Source organism: Elaeis guineensis, chromosome 5 (assembly GCF_000442705.2).
Source record: "Elaeis guineensis isolate ETL-2024a chromosome 5, EG11, whole genome shotgun sequence".
Lineage (NCBI taxonomy): Eukaryota > Viridiplantae > Streptophyta > Magnoliopsida > Arecales > Arecaceae > Elaeis > Elaeis guineensis.
Genome location: NC_025997.2, coordinates 115,550,534 through 115,570,043, shown reverse-complemented (window position 1 = coordinate 115,570,043; position 19,510 = coordinate 115,550,534). Strand labels below are relative to the sequence as shown.

The following is a 19,510-nucleotide window of genomic DNA, read 5'->3' as shown; positions in this document are numbered from 1 at the left end:
GGAACATCCTTGCTTGTTATAATCTCTCTCAAAACATATTTGATAGATCATATATCTTCCTGCTCTTGAAAGCTTTTGAGAATTCTTGGAGCCCTCATGTAGGTAGGACTGCCTCTGCACCAGTCCTAAACCAAAGCTTCTCCTCTCCATTCATAGGTTATAAAACAAACTCATAGCATCGTCTCTAAGAATCTTTGGCATACCATCCTGTAACATAACTTCAACATCATCACTTTTATGCCATATTACAAAAATGGTATGAATACATGGTATACCTATCAAATTTCATGCATTGCAAGCATAACTCCTACCCAATAAACTAACTTCATAAGTCTATCCCCCTGTATGTTACCTTATACTTTCTATCTCTATTATAAATAGCCTCACACCTCCTACTTTCAACTTTATTTCTCTCTATCTTTTTTTGAATCCGAGGGCATAGTCTTCCATGCTACTTGTCAATTTTCTCTCTTTTTTTTGCCATCCTTATCATTATTGTCCTCCTTATATCTTCAAGCATGTCAATAACTGGCTTCTCTCTTGCCCTAATTATGTATGAGTTGAATGTCTTTGCCACATTATTGTCAACCATATCACACTATGAAAATAAACTAAAAAAGACTTTCATAAATCTTCTTAAGTTACTCTCTGTAAAGTTTCTCCATGCCTCCTCAGATAATCCCTTCATCTCATCCAGTACATCAAGAAAATCTTCTTCTGTGGTGTACTTTAATGCCCTAAAGAAAGTGGATTTCAGAACCTCACCCTTATGCTTTTTACTTCAATTTTCATAAATGTGCCTTGTACAATATCTATGCTCGACACGTGGTAGTAAATCAGCAACTGCTTGAACTAAACCCTACTTAGAAGCATGTAATAAAAGTTAGACATTGAAATAAGAAATGTAGAAGTTATAAAAGAATGTAAATTTTTACCTTTTATTGGTCACGGATAAATGTCCAACCCAAACCTTCTCTAAGTTGTAAATCTTCAGCCAAAAGATTAATAAACCAAGATCAAGAATCTCTATATTCTACCTCAACCAGAGCTCATGCAATTGAAAATATTTGATTGTTAGCATCTCTTCTGATGGCAGCTAACAATTCATCTTTACAAAAATATTTTAGGAAACATTCATCAACCATAATAATAGGCCTGCAAGCTATCAAGAAATCCTTTCTAAGAATTTCAAATCCTATATACAACCTCTAAAAGTAGACCCCATCATTAGTCCTATTAACCTTCCAAATGACTGTGGTCCCCTTGTTGCTCTTTTTAGGCTCCTTACAATAATCATATAACTTTGCATAGTGCTTGTGGTGGGATCCTCTAATCTTCTCTAATACCGTTTGTCTTACCCTCTAGCATTTGATGACCATCACATCAACTTCATATTTTGTCATAGTATCATGCTTCATATTGCTTATCGATTCACTATCATCATATGGGCTGTAGTCAACATCCAAAGAAGCTTCACCTCTTCAAGACTTAAATATTTTTCTTATTTTCTTATTCCTTTTTTTTTGAGTCCCAATCATAGGTCTCTCTACTACTATATTTTTTTCTTTACTTTGAGCCCTAGTCCTGGGTCTCTCAACTACCTGCTTTTTTTCTTTGCTTTAAGATCTAGTTGCAGATCTCCTACCTAATTGCTTGTGTCCTTTACTCTAAACCCCTTTTTTAGTCCCTTTCTTTACTATGTGCTTCTTTGTCCTCCATCTTTGAGTACTTCACTAACTGGTACATTGGCTTCAGTAACTGCAGCAATGGCTACTTGACTAATTAGAATATTGGATGCTTTAATGACTAGAATATTGATAGCTTCATCAACATGGATATCTTCATCAACTAACTCTTCATGTTTCACATAAATATTTAGATACTTCATTGTATCTAATGCGAATTCTATCATCTCTTTTAGCTAATTATTTTCAAACAACATCCTCATTCTTTGAGTATCATTCGAAATGGACACTCTATAGAATAATCTTAGGATTTTATCTATATATAGTTCTTCTGCTGTTAGGATTTGACGCCTCGAGATACAGCTCACATTGAGCCTACAGCGAGGTTCGCGGTGAAAAACGGAGTCCAACGAGACCAAGATCACCTGAATCGGAGCTCGGATGGAGGAGATACGAGCTTTTGAAGTTGGCACGAGAATCGAGACGGCGGAGGATCGCCGGCGACCGGCGGCGGACGGCAGCGGCGCGGCCGTAGGCGGTGGCGCGCGGGACGTGCGACCCAGGCCAGCGCGGGACGCACGACCCAGGCCCGCGGCCCAGGCGGGCGCGCGGCCCAGCGGGGCGAGCGGCCCAAGCGGGCGCGCGGCCCAGGCCCGCGCACGCGGGCCAGCCCAGGCCAGCGGCCTGCTGGCCCCCTTGCCCCGGTCCACCGTGGACCGGGAGGTCCATGGCGCGGCCTGTGGATCGCATGGGCGTTTCCCACACGTTTCTCGCGGTCCACGGCACTATTTCGTGGACCGGAGCGCGATCCAACGGCCCAGGTGGCTCCCGATCTTGATCCGATAGTCTGGGATGCTGATTTGGCTTGTTTAGGACTCTTAAACCTAATCTAATTAGGTTTTAAGCTCTATTTAACCCTTTAAAAGGGCTTGAGACGAACAGAGAAGGCAGAGGGTTGGTTTCTCGCACTGTACGAATCCGAGAAGAGAGAGAGAGGCGAGAGCGCTGAGAGAGAAGGAGCAGGAGGCTCCTGGACAGCGGTCACCAGGCTCTTCAGGGGTTCAGGGGGGTCTCCAAGAGAGAGAGAGCTTTTGTGAGGGAAACTTCAGGTGAGAGAGAATTGGGTGTACAAGAGTTGAGGGTGAGGTGTCCTCTTGTAAAATTTTTTTTTCATAGTGAAGTTTGCATGCCCCGTGGAGGCGAGCCCTTTTGTGGCTGATCCACGTATTTTGATTGTTTTTTCCTTTTGTTTTGTTTCTTCTTTCTTCCTGCTGCATCACGTGGTACTGGAAAGATCTTGGAAAGTGGTGTCCTGGCCAGACATCCACCCAATAAGTGGTATCAGAGCAAGGCGGTACAAGGACGCAGATTGCAGTGGTGGTGAGCAAGACTGAAGATGGAGAAAACAGGAACAATCAAGATGGAGATCAACAAGTTCGATGGTAAGAGCAATTTCTCCTTGTGGCAGGCAAGGGTGAAGGACGTGCTCATCCAACAGGAGTTGATCGATGCTCTCTTGTGCGATGAGAAACCGACCACCATGGAGGTGCGGGATTGAAAACGGCTACAGATGCAGGCGGTGAGTACCATCCGCATGTACCTGACGGATGAGGTGGTGATCCATGTGCTGAGCGAGACTTCCCCGACGGTGCTGTGGTCGAAGCTCGAGGAGTTGTACATGACGAAGTCTCTCACCAATACTCCTTTCCTCTGGAGGCAGTTTTACCAACTGCAGATGACTGAGGGACAGAGCATGCAGGAGCATCTGAGCCACTTCCAGAAGATCCTCACCGACCTTCTCAGTGTTGGCGAGAACGTTGAGGAGAAGACCAGGGCACTGGTTTTGCTGGCGTCGCTTCCCCCTTCGTACGAGTCCTTGGTGACTGCACTTCTAGTGGGGAAGAGCACCATCAAGATGGACGAGGTCACCGCGGCGATACTCCAGAACGAGGTTCTCAGGAGGGAGAACCCAGCTTCGAGCTCAGGTGTCAGTAGCTCAGCTTTGGTGGCTTCTGGAGGAGCAGGAGGCGGTAGACGGAGCGACAGGAGATCGCAACGAGGGCGGTCCAAGTCCAGGAGGGACTTGAGCAAAACCAAGTGTTACCGGTGTGAGGAGTTGGGGCATCTAGCTAGAGATTGCCCTCAACTGAAAAATCGGACGGTGGTTGCTGTAGCGACGGCCGGCAGCGATTCAGATGGAGATGTCCTGGAGATATTTGATAAGGTATCTACTTCTTCCCAGTAGTGGATATTAGATTCTGCATGCCCCTATCATGTGTGTTGCAGAGAGGAGCAGTTTGACTCCCTGGAGAACAGTGAGAGCACTGTATATCTGTCGGATGGATCGAGCTGTGCGATCAGAGGCATTGGGACGGTCAGCTGGAGGACACATGACGGTGCAGTGAGGAGATTGGGGGAGGTCCGATACATACCCGATTTCAGGCGGAATCTTATCTTACTTAGCAGATTGGATTCGAGAGGCTACAGGACGGTAGCTGGTGGAGGAATCCTGAGGATGCTACGCGGCGATAGGATTGTGCTGGAAGGGAGAAGGGGAGCAGAGGACATTATTACCTGGCAGGGAGCCCAATGCGAGGTGGAGCTTCAGGAGCCAGGCGGAGCCCAGAGCGAGGTGGAGCTCCAAGAGGCGGATCGGGCACGAGACAGGAGACTCGGGAGGATGAGAGGCGACGTCGCAAGGTGAGATTCCTATTACCGCAGGATGATGCCCCGAGCAGGTCTCAGGTCAGGAGGAGCACAGCATACGATGGAGATGGGATCGAGCAGCCTGGCTCGACTCCCATGTTTGCCCATCCATGATCAGCAGGCGATTGCCCCAGGGCATGGGGGCGAGGAGATCCAGAAGCTCTCGACGTTTGGAGGAGGCCGAATATCGAGTTGAGCTGGAGATTGTTAGGATTTGACGCCTCGAGATTCAGCCCACATTGAGCCCACAGCGAGGTTCGCGACAAAAAATGGAGTCCAACGAGATCAAGATCACCTGAATCGGAGCTCGGATGGAGGAGATACGAGCTTTTGAAGTCGGCACGAGAATCGAGGCGGCGAAGGACCGCCGGCGACCGGCGGTGGACGGCAGCGGCACGGCCGCAGGCGGCGGCGCACGGGATGTGCGACCCAGGCCCGCGCGGGATGCGCGACCCAGGCCCGCGGCCCAGGCGGGCGCGCGGCCCAGGCGGGCGCGCGGCCCAGGCACGCGCAGGCTCGCGCACAGGCGCAGCCCAGGCCCGCGCACTCGGGCCGGCCCAGGCCAGTGGCCTGCTGGCCCCCTTGCCCCGGTCCACCGTGGACCGGAAGGTCCATGGCGCGGCTTGTGGACCGCGTGGGCGTTTTCCACGCGTTTCTCACGGTCCACGGTACTATTCCATGGACCGGAGCGCGATCCAACGTCCCAGGTGGCTCCCGGTCTTGATCCGACGGTCTGAGACGCTGATTTGGCTTGATTAGGACTCTTAAACCTAATCTAATTTGGTTTTAAGCTCTGTTTAACCCTTTAAAAGGGCCTGAGACGAACAGAGAAGGCAGAGTGTTGGTTTCTCGCGCCGTACGAATCCGAGAAGAGAGAGAGAGGTGAGAGCGCTGAGAGAGAAGGAGCAGGAGACTCCTGGACAGCGGTCGCCAGGCTCTTCAGGGGTTCAGGGGGGTCTCCAAGAGAGAGAGAGCTTTTGTGAGGGAAACTTCAGGTGAGAGAGAATTGGGTGTAAAAGGGTTGAGGGTGAGGTGTCCTCTTGTAAAATTTTTTTTTCATAGTGAAGTTTGCATGCCCCGTGGAGGCGAGCCCTTTTGTGGCTGATCCACGTATTTTGATTGTTTTTTCCTTTTGTTTTGTTTCTTCTTTCTTCCTGCTGCATCGCGTGGTACTGGAAAGATCTTGGGAGGTGGTGTCCTAGCCAGACATCCACCCAACATCTGCCATATCAGTTAACTGCTTACAAGATATATTTTCTGTATCCTGAATATTATAAAATATCACATTCCCTCCAAAATAGTCAATTTGTCCATCTTTGTTCACAAATTTTCCATTATGATGCATAGCTACAGTGAGACTGCCCATTCTACATGACATAAGAGGCAATAATCTCAAAACATGCAAAAAAAATTAGGTTTTAATCCAACAAAAAAATTAATTTAACTTCACTTATATAGTTAGGTCTAAAAAAGGAAAAACACTTCGAAACTACTTTTTCTAAAATAATAATATCTTCAACATCCCATAAGATGACAACAGAGTCTTGAAACCACTTTCTGCTAAAAGTTGAAAACCTATTTGACGGTATAGTCTTGGGACCACCTTCTCAAGTCAGATAAGTGATGCTATCTCTTTAAACTAATAATTCATGGGAAAAAAGAAAACCAAAGAGATATGTGGGGGATGCAAGCCAAATATTTTATCTTAGTGGCCGAAATAGAGAAGAGATCAGATCAATTATCACTGCTTCTCAAAATATATATTAAACACAAAAGCTTGCCAATTCCAATCATCGGACAGAAAGAAGGTAATTGAAAGAAAAAGAACTAAAAATCCTAGTCGGAGAAAGGTTGTAAAGAAAAAAAATTCATCTATCACGTAAGCAGTCTCTGCCACACCATCTTCCATTAAACATCACGTGAAGCACGTGACCATATCCAACCATTTCCATCACGGTAATTAGACGGAAGTAACAGCTAGGAGAGAAACTGAAATATCTTGAAAATTATAGCATCTGATTGCAACGAATAGAAGTCTAAGATAAATATGAAAATCTCAAAAAATTTAAAATTTTTAAAGAAATTAAGCCAACTTAAAATGATACAAACCTGCTTTTTGCCCCCACAAGAAGCATAGCATGCCTGCCATTCCGACAACAATGATGATTACTGGTTTTCTTTTGATCTTTTCATCGGAAGGCGCTCTTCCTTCTCTTTAACCTTTGAAGTTAACTCACAAGTAGGACGCAATGAACAAGAAGAAAGGATACCAAATTGCAGTCTGGAAAAAAAAATCCAAGCTAGTAGAAAAATTTCAAGAAGAAACAAATAAAAAATTGATACCCCTACGTCGCCGGGTTCCTCCAGATCCATTTTGCACTGTTTTGCATGAGCTCGGTTCAGAATCGATATCCACTGTAGGTGGGCGCTGAAATGCATCGGAAAGATGGCTAAGTATCTGCTTTTGAGCATACAAATGGTATGCGAACCTCAGGTGGTAACGGGCTGTCCAACGCACTAAGATGAAGAGCGCTTGAATCAAGCGCGGTTTAAAACAAGCTTGAACCATTCTTTGGATTGGATAGTTCATTTTGTCACAGTTTAAATCATCAGTCTAGATTTATCATTACTTAGCTCATCCTTGTGATTAATCATTGGCACATCAGCTCTCTTTTATCAGTCACCCAAATTCTCCAGAATGCATTTGGGTGTTATACAAAATCAATATATGTCGTAGTTTTGGAATTTATTTGTTTTTTTTTTTGTAGTTCTGATAACTGAATAAGGGTCAAGATATGTCCAGAATTCAATACGACTTTTAAAGTTATGAAATTAGAACTTTTTTCAGTTTATTCAGGCTTCAATATATATTTTTTAATATAGTATATTATAATAGATATTAAACTTTAGTACGTATTTCGGCTGATTACACCGATCCCTCCAAGCAAAAGGTCTCAGGTTGACACCAAAGTGGTGACAAATTACCCAACCATATAATCTGGCAGGATTCAGATGTAAAACACTTTTTACTTCTTTGCTGGTGTCACATTAACTCCCCGAAGGAAGGCTCTACGATCTCCTTGTTCCCACGTTCTCACATCTGTCTCCACCCATGGTATATTTCTAATTTTTAAGAATATAAAAACGATTTTTCAAGTTCATCATTTTTCCCATTGTTTAAGAAAAAAAAAAATGTTCCCCCTTCTTCCCTCCCGTCACGTTAAGTCATGGTCAACATGAAACTCCCCTTTTCACAACCAAACAGCTTCCAAGAGAAGCTCGACAATGTTGATCAATGATTTTGACCCCGGGGGGAACCGTAAATAAAGATGGCCATGTTTCCAGAAATCAGAATTGTGAAGAAGACACAAGTCAAAATGCTTGGTAGAAAGATCTATGCAGCCGGTCCAAAACCAATTGTACATTGCAAAGGAACCAAAACCAGTAATTTCAGCTGTAAAATGTGTGATACAGTCTTTCCAGCGTACATGTAAGAATAGCTAGCATGGTTTAATTGAGGCTGAGTTTCTTCTACATGGGGCTTTTAGTTGACTGGATAAAGCGGTCAAGTGAGAGTGTGGAATCAGATTCACTAAATGAGAAAATGGGGGGGAAAAGAGCATACAAGTTCAAACATAGAAGCCACTGACATCGAACCGAAGAATAAAAAGACTTCGATAGTACCACATGAGAGAATGAACACATTTCTCATGAAAGGTCATAGAACACACCCAAAGCAAATCTGAATGGGATTCAACCATGTCATGATCAAAGTAACTACTGAAAACTGTTACTCGTTGCCACTGCTGAAATTTCAGATGTAACGATGCATCAATGTGAGCTAACGCCTCCGTAGGGAAAGATATGCCCAAAGTCCTTGATGAAGAATACACCACTCATAAAAGGTAGAAAAGCAATTACCTGTACCCACGTTGGGCCGCTAATATTGCAGCTTCAAGGGCATCAGAATTTGGCAATTCATTACCATGAGTCCACAATTTGTACATACGGACCTATATGACAACTATTGGCCACAGAGGAAGGCTCATGTAGTTAAATCCCAAAACAAATCCCACAAGCTCTGCAATTAGTCGCGTCAGCCTTTGAATGATATATTTTGCTCGGTAGTGAGATATGCCTGCTTTGTTGTGAAGAAGAGGGCCATTAAGTGAGCAATATACAAGGCAAGTCAAGAGATGGGAACCAGAATGCATGACTAATACTCTGAATGAGTTCAACACCCCACGGTTCACAGCGTTTCCTTACCAAGATTACCCTTTATCAGTCAGAAAATCACATACCTGCAGATTTCGCATAGTTTGCTTGAAGAGCATAAGCAAGAAACCTTATGAAAGTCCACATATGTCACATGGGTCATATATAATTAAAGATCAATCTGCTACTGTTTACAATCTAAGAAGGAAAAGAACACATCACTGTACCCAACATTTTTTCCAACTACGTTTAATATCCCTAGCGACAAGACAGACCCATATCTCACGCCAATGGAAGCAGATATTATCCAATAATATCCAACGCAAACCTTTTTCCCCAACTCAAAAAGGCATCTGAAATGCACTTCTGCTCATGAGAAAAGTAGCAAGACATTTTACTAATTTCTCCTTAAAACTCAAACATAGAGGACAAGTACTTACCATGAAACCAGCATCCTGCATTAATGTTGAAACCCCAAAGATGCACCCTGAAAATTTGGGCAAGCGTTTTAGGTACGAAGCAGAGAAATGAAATGGACAATATCCATCAAAGTCCATTCTCTAACAAACTTGCAGGCAAACTAATTCACAGTACTGGCCTCTAAGGAATTCGAGTTTCCAGGAGTAGAACAGGTCAGTGATTTGCATGCCCCCCCTTCTTTTCCCCAACCAAAAATAAAAAAATAAAAAAACTTACCTCCAAAAGCCACCAATGACCTCTTAACTTCCCAAGATACGTTGTGTCTAATCCATGGAGAAAAGGGGGAAGCAATGACAAATGTAGGACTCCTACTAAGGAAGAGCTAAAATAGCATAGATTAACTCACCAACAGATCCGATACTACTTAATATCGTCCATATGCCTTCCCAAAACTTTCATGCCTCTGATGCTGGAACTCACTATAGGCATCATGAGGCCTTGAAGCTGAATAGTTCTCACCAGGGTATGCGTATCTGCTTCTTGAATCCATAGGTAAACCAGATCCCATATACTGCACATTCCGTGAGGCCTGATCATAACCTGGGTAAGCTGGCTGGTTATAAGCTGTCTGCTGTGCTTGCTGCCGCATTTGGATATCAAGCCGAAGAAATTCTTCCCACTGTCTTTTGTGCACGCCCCTTATGATTGCCAGCTTCTTCACGTAATTCTCTCTCAGTTCTCTTATGCACTGCATTTACCCCCAAAAAATAAAAAATGGAAATGGACATAAGAATCCAGTAGGCCAAAAAACAAATAATGTCAGCAATTGTTATTATCAGGAATGATGCAGTTACTGCACGGCTAGTCCAGGAAAGATATGGCAGTAGTTGACAAGGACTATGTAACCACTCATGATCAAAGCCTAATCTTCAGATTCTCTAAATTTATAACGTTATTCATGAATGAGAAAGGTAAAAGTTATGGGCTACAAAGAAGTAGAGAGAGAGATGAAAAACCGTTGACATTATGTATCAATTGAGGAAAGCCAAGGAAACAGTGTTAATTTGCAAGGTCGTTCAATCACAGAAGAGATAGAACTACTATGTGTCTGTTTTAACCAAGGACGTTAGTCAACCAGATCATCTTCATCCATGCAACCGAAAATAATACAAAATTGAACAGAGCTGTGTTTTGATCCACCAGCTACAGATCAGGCTATATAGGAGATGAAGGCTTAATGGTTATGGTTGTGCTTAGCTTCAGTTTTAGAAACTTGCATGAAATTGTCTACATTACAAAAAAGAATGCAGTCAAGGAAACACGTAACAAATACTTTTTCATAATTGTCATGAGTCTCCTATATTTAATCCAGGCACTCCCCACAAGCTTGGTCCTCTATGTGCTTCAAATAAAAAATATCTCTTTACTGTCAGAAATCAGGTAATGAAACTAAAATCTGGTTTCAAATTTATCAGATCATGAATGCATGTGCCTTCAGAGCGTTATTTTGTTGTCAATGGTTCCCAGCTGTATAATGGGTCCAGGTTCATTCACCAAACTTCAGCCACCAAGAGCATCTCTGCAACCTTTAAAGAAATATGTGAATGGAAAACTAAACACCCAATCTTCTCTTTTCCACAACTCCCTAACACTTCATAACAATATGCCTCTCTATGCTTATAGCAAGTTTCCTCTATAGAAGAACAAAAAAGTGAAGTTAAAAGCATCCCTAATCCTTATCCTGTTTCAACATCCTGAGAAGTAAGGATCTTGTCTATTAGGCCTATCAAGACCATTCAAATTTGAAGGCATCGTGATTCTAAATAAAAGAGAATAAATGGTCATACCAGTAAACAGGTTTACAGAATGCAAATATCTAAAACTTGTCAGTTTCATATCATCATATTGATAAGAAGAAAAACCTTAAACAATTAAAGTGGCTGATGAGTAGGCTATGCAAAGAGATTAGACATCAGTTCAGATAAAGTGCAACTGGAATTGGGGGAACATAGGAAACCTAATCACCTGCAATGTGAAATGAGATTTCTGGAATCAGTTATTTTTCTCCATTGAGAAGCAGAGTTCCTTAAAGTTGAAATAAGAAGAGATGATGATCAGTTCTCACAAATTTTTACAAGTATATAATATTCAGTTATGAGTACAAATGCTTGTGAGGAGCATTGTTCTATGTTTAGTTAGATATAACCTGCCAGTGCCTAGTGAAGAGCACCCGTTGTCAGAATTTTCCAAACAGACGCATATTGATCAGTTCAGGATCCAAATAGTAATTAAACAATAATAAGGTCATAGAAGTGGGCCTTAAACTTATTTCTTATTAAATTTAGTTATGGTGCCGATAGGTTAATTTATAGAGAAAATTATAGAGACACCCTCTCAACTTTAGAGCCCATTTCAAAGACAACCCCTTGGCTTTAAAAAATTCCAAATGGATCTTTCAAGCTTCCAAATTGGTGTTGCCATGCATCTCCATTAACAGAATGATGTCACGTGACCATCACATGGTCGCATAAAATTGTATTATGACCAAAATACTATCTATATCGGTTGTTTGAGGGGGAAAAGACCAAGAACAAATCTCAAAGAACCATTAGCATATGGCCCATACTTAAGGATCACCCATCATGCAGATCTCAAAGCACTCCAAACACCTTCATTCATCTACCTATAGATCTCAAAGCATCTTTAGTATATGACTTATAGTTAAGGATCACCCATTATGCAAATCTCAAAGCACTTTGCCATCATTCATCTACCTGGACAAATCTCAAAGCACCCATGGTATATGGCTTATAGTGAAGGATTACCTACCACACAAATTTCAAATCACTCTAAACCTCTTCATTCATCCACCTTCACAGATTTCAAAGCACCATTAGTATATAACCTATTCTTACAGATCATCCACCATGCAAATCTCAAAGCACACCGAACTTCTTCATTCATCCGCCTGCATATATCTCAATGCACCCTCAATAATATGGCCCATAGGTAAGGATCACCCATCGCACATATCCCAAAGCACTCCAAGCTCCATTCATCTGCCTGCACAAATCTCAAAACATCCTTAGTATATGGCCCATAGTTATGAATCACTTGCCAAACAGATCTCAGAGCACTCCAAACCCCTTATACTCATCCGCACTCTGAAGAGGGTGAAGATATTTTGGTAACGATAGGCTAACATCGTCCGTTGGTCAGGGAGCAAAAGGACCAATGTGGAACACAATTTGAAAACTTGAAGGACCTATTTGAACATTTTGAAGTCCAGAGGGTGTCTCTAAGACAACTTAAGTTAAGGTGTCCCTATAATTTACCCTCATTTATAATAACTGTTTTTCTTAAATTTTGTTATAGTGCTAGTAGGTTAATTTATTGTAGTTGTCCCCATTTAATGACACCAGAAATGGTAGAAAATTAAGCAAACAAGGAGAAAGGGATCAAGATAGAGGAGAAGCAAGTAGGAGGAAAGGAGATAACAAGTGGAATCCACGACTAAATTTAACAAACAATAAAACACAATCTAATATTTCATTATTCACTATCTTTACTACATATAAGTTGTATAAACAACACACAACCCCTTCAGATCCCTTAATAAATACCACTCAACTTTCCTAAAGACAAATAAATAAATACTTCCATGAACTCTAATAAGACATGCATGAAGCACAATTATTAAACCTAGGAGACACCCTACATTTATGAATACATAATTAAAGTATAACTATTAACGATAGGTTGAACCAAAACGAGGTGAGCCAACATGGTCGGTCTATTGCTCTTGCATCACTTAGGGTTCAAGTGACATGACTTTTTTTATATTAATCTAAAAATGGTTAAGTATTCATTAGTCTTGCTTTGTGAATTTAAAACATATTAACCATTCTATTTGTTCTTCCTCCTCTAAGTCAGTTACTTCTTATCTTAAATGATAGCACCTTATAATGCCACCTTGTCAGAAAACTGCAGTAATAGCCTTCCTACAATGCTTAGATGGATGGTGCATTCATGAACAAGCATATGATGACTATAACAACATTTTTTTTAGAAAAAAAAAATGAGCTTTGTGCAGCAGAACATAATGGCTCGCAACCAAAAATATCACAGTTTTTCATGGGCCTTGCAGTTCACGAGGGAGGATTACTTAACTAGATATGAAGTGAAAGAATTTACACAAGGCTCAACAAGAGTTTGGTGTTGTTTTTGAGAATTTCCAGATATTTTAGAGTCCAGGTTAAACATCAAATTACAATAGAATAGTATATTAAAAGTGTTTAGCCTGCTTAAAAAACCAAAGTAGGAATATTCTAATAATAAATGAATATCCTGGGGTAGATGAGCCCTTTTGCTTCAAATTTTGGTCAGCAAGAAAACTTAAAAAGTTCTAAAAACATAACAGTAAGAAGACTTAACTAACCCATATGAAGGTCTGCTTGTTAAAACTCATTTAATTACTGAAAAATATAATTGCAACTGGCTCTGACTTCTGAGCCTGACATTAAAATTCAGTGCCGCTTCACCAAATTCCAAACTAGAGAGAGTTAGCACTTAGGGTATGCCCATCTACAAACAAATAAAAGATATTCCTGACCCAAAAGAACAATGCAAGTCATCAGCATCCAAGCATATTATCATCAAAATAGGTCAGCTATGGAGCAGAACTCTGAACATGGGGGCTAACAAATTAAAGGAATAACAGAATTCCAAATAGCAGCTCCGACACACCGTAACTGATTAACTTCAACAGAACATGACCTTTCTAAGCTTTGTAGCCAAAAAAAGTATTCCTCTAAAATCATTGGACATCTCCAAAATATAATGTAGCAATGTATGTGAAACTCAATGAGCTTATCTGGACTGCAGACTGATTATGAACTACTTTTCCCATATTACCAATTAAAAATCATTGTACACCTGACAACATCAACGGCTCTACAATAGCGATCAGCAGTGAAGAGTTAAAATTTAGAGCATGTAACCGTGTCTTCAAATAAACCTTCAACCAAAGCCCTCAAATCTGTTGAGCAAAACAATTTAAAGAAATTATAATAGAAAATCATAATCTGTTACCAATGTTATTGTAAAATCATATGATTTTTTATTCATTTTTGTATTCTCCCCTATGGGAGTGGGGAGTGCTCTCCAGTTACTTTGTTGAATTCTTTTAATACCCTTTCCTATGACTTGATTTTTTTTTCATTTCAGATCTAAGATCAATTTGAGATATTTTTGAGTACATAAATTTCCCCATCTAACTACTCATCAAATGCAATTTTTCCAGTTTTGATCATTATTGTCTCCCTCTCCCCCCATCACTTCTATGGTCACGATCAGTATGGGTGGCATTAGTGTGTCAATATTCACCCATCTGTCTAAAAGCAAGTGTTTGTATGCAGTCCTCCAAACAAAATACATCTACCCATGAGCATGTACATGCTAGGCTAATATAAGAGTTAGAATTCGCACACACCTCATGGAGCAAGCAGCACTCTATGTGTGACCTATAAACAAAAGGGAGAAGTACAACATTCATTTCATCCATTAAAAACATAATCCAAGTCCAACAAATGGAATACTGGTGGAGCATTTGATGCATGGAGGATGTTAAGGATCGTACAGCATGTGCAAAACTCTAAGTTATGCAGTTATGCATCTTTATTATAACCTTCGCATATCTGAGCTTGTATTTGTAGTATGTATATGCATCAACGTGTTGATGTACAGAGGAAGATTGCATACATAAACAGCAATATGTATAAGGTGACATTTGTGGAAGTAAATTGCATATATGAAGGTTGAATACATGCATCTGTGTCTGATGCAAATCATCTAACATGATTCAGTCATTTCATATTGGTGTTCATGTGTATGTACGAACAAAAGTATGCACATAAATATCTGTACATTATATATTAATTCAGATGTTTATGTATGTAATTATATGGAATACATGTACGAGATAGCAAAGGTTAGCATCCAGCTGCATGCCAGTGAATACCTTTTTTTTTCTAAAATCTTCAAGCTAAACAGAATCAACCTAAAAGCATCCAATATGTTACTGTTTGGAAACTGTTTAGAATCATACCTCCCGATGTTTGTAGTTTTCTTCATCCTCTTCTTGGTCACGGACCCTTCCCAATTCCATCACCTCCCTCTTAAACTCCATTTCTAGTTCTTCTAAGGTCTGCGGGTAATTAGGGAAGTCAAATTTGCGTTCCGAATGAGAATCCATTCCATGCCTCTCAATATCCCAGTTACCACTCTTGTGCAACCCGGTATTATGACTGTGCCCATCGTAAGGTCTATACACATCACCACCAAAAGAGGAGCGTAGTGGAGATTTTGAACGAGCTGGACGGCCTTTTCCCCCATCATTAGCATAAGCTTCGCGAAATGAAGAATATGTAAGCGATATCGCACTTTAATTCCATATCTCTAAGATAGATTGATGCTTTAACTAGAGTCTATCTTATATTCAAGGAGGAATGATGCCAGATAGTATACAGAAATTGCGAGCTCATCCAACCCATAAAAGTCGAGATATTCTTTCAGTAAAAAATTTCATAATCAAAATCTGTCTGACCCAGAACCATGGAGAAAATCACTTCATATTCGAACACATAAAGCTTGGACTTACCTCTTGCTGCAAAAAAAGGACATCTCAACATGTAATTTATCAAAGGTTTATCACATAAAAAGAGACACTAGGAAAAAAAACATCACTACATATTTTCATGTCTTAAAAACTTGTGTAACTATCATTATGCATGGAGACCCTACCTTGCGAAGAACCCCTCAATTTCTGTGAACCTTCACGTACATGATCTTGAACATGCCTGTCCTGATTGAAACCCCTGCTTTGAAAGCGTGATGTATTTCTCGGACTAGAATGAGACCTTTGAGATTCAGAACGTCTTAGTTCAGCACCCCTGGGACTTTCATCAGGAGATCTGGATCGTGTCCTGTTTGAACCAGTAGGGCTTCTACTTTTGCCCTTATCCTCTTGAATCACTTTGTGCACAGCATCTACACCTTTAGCCAGTATTAGTCTATCTTTCCCACTGACAATCAGAAACTTTTCATCCATTTTTATCTTACAACCAACATCCCTTTCAATTTGACTTATCACCTTTTCAGAGAAAAGGGCTCTTACATTTTTGTCTCTTGCTGGCACTCTTTCAAAAAAATCTGCTGACTTACGGTTACTTCCAAGAGTAGATGGGCATCCCTGTAACAGAAGGCAAGAAATAGGTGAAATCAAAAGTAAAAACAATATATGTAAAATGATGATGTGAAAAAACTGGTGAGAACGAGCTGTTGCACAATGGAACTGAAAGGGGTGCCCATCTAACCAACCATAGCACTAACCAAGAATCAATATCCCTCTCTTGGGAATTGACTGAATAAATACTTTGCTGTTCTGTTCAATAGATAAATATCACGTACAAGCTTCTTTTTTTTTTGATGAGAATGTACAAGCTTCTTCAAACATGTCATCATTACATTCGTCCATGTTAACTTCCACCTCCAGCTTCAGTATCAATCCTTCCAATCGTTTTCCTGCATTCCATATATGCATCACCATGTTTCACAGAACCATAGATCTTCCTCTCAAACTGCACCCTTAAACTAGATTACATTCCAATTTGTGTACTTGTTTTTAACTTCATCTTTCCTAGTTTTGTAACAGAATCACCAAAACATTATCATCTCTTGTACAATCATCTTATGAATGTGCACTCTCTTATGATGACAATCCTTATATTTTTCGGCATACCAGATTTTTTCATATATTTCTTCAGTAATTCAGCATTTACACAAACAGCTAAAAGGTTGAGTTGATGCAAAGACTAAATTAAATTACCCAAAAAAAAAAAAAAAACTTTGTGCATGCAATACTAAGCATGTAAATGGCAATCCATTTGGAGTTTCTTTTTTTATTGACAAGATCATTGCTTTATCATCATCCTTGAAGGAAATGGAAAGAAGATACACAAGAAAACAAGTAATTAAACCTCAAGCAGTAATGACACAATAATGCACTTAACAGCTGTCACGTATCTAGTAACTCATATTTAAGTAATGATTAAACATGCATACATACAACAAAACAACATCAAGACACCGCACCAGGTAGTACACTAAAAGTTACATATGCAGCAGAAGAATTAACATCAGCTCTATCAGATACTGCATTTGGTCACTCATTCATTCGTTAAACTCTTAAGCAAATTAAGCAGCTGGTTAAACATTTAAACAGGTAGTTAAGCAGATGAAAAGGCTAGACAGCTTAAAGCTAGACCGTTTAAATGGGCACTCAAACAATTTGACATCATTAAGCTGTTTAAGCAGCTGCTGAAGGATCTGGGCAAACACTTCAATAACCCTGCCAATCATAATAACATGATCAAGATGATTAAACTTTTCCTTGATATCTGGGAAGATATGGTCAACTTCAAGACTGAAGCACCAGTAGCACTTACAGGTCTTAACAGTAACCAAAATAACAATATTTATACTGCAATTAAAAAACTACAAAAAACTTCTAATACTGCAATTAACAATATAGTTCCATGGTAATCTTATATTTTTTTCATGAAAGGATTTCAACAGCAACAATATTACCATACCTGAGTAAAATGACCTGATTCTCCACAAATTTTGCAGATCATTTCTTCTTCTTTTCTTTTCTTCCAGTTCCTTTCCGTCGCCTTAGCTTTAGCTTCCCATACCTTAGCCTCTCTGCTAGTAAAATCAGTTGGAACAGCATTAGGATCTCGAGGCTCATCTTCCTCGTCAGATTGAGTACCAGCAGAAGGCCTCTTGTTTGTATTTCCCTTTGCTGACACATTATTGGCAGTTGATCCTGGCGGCCCAGTATACTCCTTGCCATAAACTTCATTAAAAAGTTCATCATCTATCTCAGGGCTCGATTTCCTTGCCATCTAGAGAGAACACCAAACAACTCACACCTGCATCATTTTCGTCCGATATCCCGGATCATTTCTAAAAGCCAGTAATAAATCATGGAAGAAAGACCAAACAAAATTATCATCTTTTTACAATCACTGCAGATCTTTGAAATCCCATAGCATTCCTAATAAAGAAAGAATAAAAAAATATTGGCTATAAGAGTTCTAAATCAATCAAATAATAATTTAACAATAAGAGGGTTGAAATTATCAAAAGAACTGTCAAGTTTAGCAATATTAAAACTGAAAGAAATCATTAAATCTAAGAAGAAGGAGAGAAGTCCTTTAGTAACCCCAACATTAAGTTAGCTGGAAGAGCTAAGCTTAAGCCCTTCTTCTACCGGGAGGAGAGAGTTAAATAGTCCATATGGCCATTAGAGCATTAGAAATCAACAAATGACACGTAAGTAAACTGCTCTACGAAACTTATCAAAGTGTTGAGCATGTCAAAGGAAACTATAGACGCAAAGGGGTTTTCACACCGATATTAACAAGTCCTGACTATGAAGGGGAGTTTAAACTTCGGAAGCGTGCATCCAAATATACTTTCAACTTATTCCAATAGAAAGGTAGAATTACTACGAATTGCTTCGAAGGACATTATATATTTAAGATGGCAATGCTGGGCGTCAAGGTCACCAGACGCGTCTTTGGATTACAAAAGAATCGATTTCATGTGATTCACCAATGCATCGAGCAAATAGGGAAGTAATTACAATCGAATCACAAGAAATGCGCTTGGATGAACAAAAATTGAGTACAGGTGATTCGCTAATGCTTCGAATTAAAAACTACATGTTTTAGTAGGGCAGTTATCCCAATCCAATCATTCCCCCAATGGAGCCTCCAAAATATAGGTTTTCTTCAATGATTCATCTAAAATCCAAGCAAAAAAACAAAAAGATTATATTAAAACCCGGGAAAATGAAATCGATGCTCATAGAACCAGAATTAGAAAACCCAAGAACCACTCAAATCCACGCAGCCTAAGCGGTTTGAGATTGGTACAAGGGAGAAGGAGATGTGGGCAACTGACCTTCTTCTGGGATTCCAAATCCTGGCGTCGAACTCGGCAGCGACGTACGTCCTCTCGCTCGCGAAGAAGAATTGACCTAGATGGAGCCCTACCTTGGAGTTCCGGTTCTCCACCAACGTGCAAGTGAGAAATAAAAGTGGAGCTCTCCTTCATTAATCGAGTCCTAATCCGGACCGTCCATAGTTTTTTCCACGCACACAGATCCCCCGAGGATATATTCTTTGACGGAGTCCCTCTCCGTGGGCCGGGATTCAAAAAGGCCGAATCCTTGTGCCCGGTTTCTTTGATTCGGGCTTGGCCCATGGATAATCTGTGATCCCAGGTTCCGTTTGTTGTTTAGAGAAATTCTTAATACCCCGCGGGTGGCGCCAATGCAAAGTGCACCATTTTATACGATTGATTTATATAATTATTATTTTTTTATATATATTTAATATTTATATTTATATTTTTTT

At 40.4% G+C, this 19,510-nt stretch overlaps 1 protein-coding gene across 4 annotated transcripts; it reads right to left on the bottom strand.

Annotated features, from left to right (window-relative positions):
* Positions 1-8,709: 8,709 nt before the first annotated feature.
* On the bottom strand, positions 8,710-19,223 carry LOC105045577 (uncharacterized). 4 transcript variants are annotated; one of them, XR_012141590.1, is made up of 7 exons: positions 19,056-19,223; positions 17,678-17,992; positions 15,828-16,275; positions 15,133-15,431; positions 9,433-9,774; positions 9,047-9,093; positions 8,710-8,959 (listed from the first exon to the last, which is right to left on the bottom strand). XR_012141590.1 is itself a non-coding variant. In XM_073258143.1 (7 exons), the coding sequence occupies exons 3-6, from the start codon at positions 17,990-17,992 to the stop codon at positions 9,451-9,453; spliced, it is 1,386 nt and encodes a 461-aa protein (XP_073114244.1). In that variant the 5' UTR covers positions 17,993-18,019; positions 18,815-18,895; positions 19,056-19,173; the 3' UTR covers positions 8,710-9,093; positions 9,433-9,450. The 4 variants fall into 4 exon arrangements, 3 of the variants coding, with proteins under 3 accessions (XP_073114244.1, XP_019706469.1, XP_073114243.1); XM_073258143.1 differs by adding an exon at positions 18,815-18,895 and having other exon boundaries at positions 8,710-9,093; positions 17,678-18,019; positions 19,056-19,173; XM_019850910.3 differs by having other exon boundaries at positions 8,710-9,093.
* Positions 19,224-19,510: the final 287 nt, after the last annotated feature.

Excerpts from the sequence above, each read along its gene's own strand:
- LOC105045577 (XM_019850910.3), bottom strand. The coding sequence starts at position 19,208 with ATGAAGGAGAGCTCCACTTTTATTTCTCACTTGCACGTTGGTGGAGAA. Across the intron at positions 17,993-19,055 it reads ATTTGGAATCCCAGAAGAAG|ATGGCAAGGAAATCGAGCCC; the intron begins GTCAGTTGCCCA and ends TGTTCTCTCTAG. Across the intron at positions 15,432-15,827 it reads ATTGAGGGGTTCTTCGCAAG|CTTATGCTAATGATGGGGGA; the intron begins GTAGGGTCTCCA and ends CATTTCGCGAAG.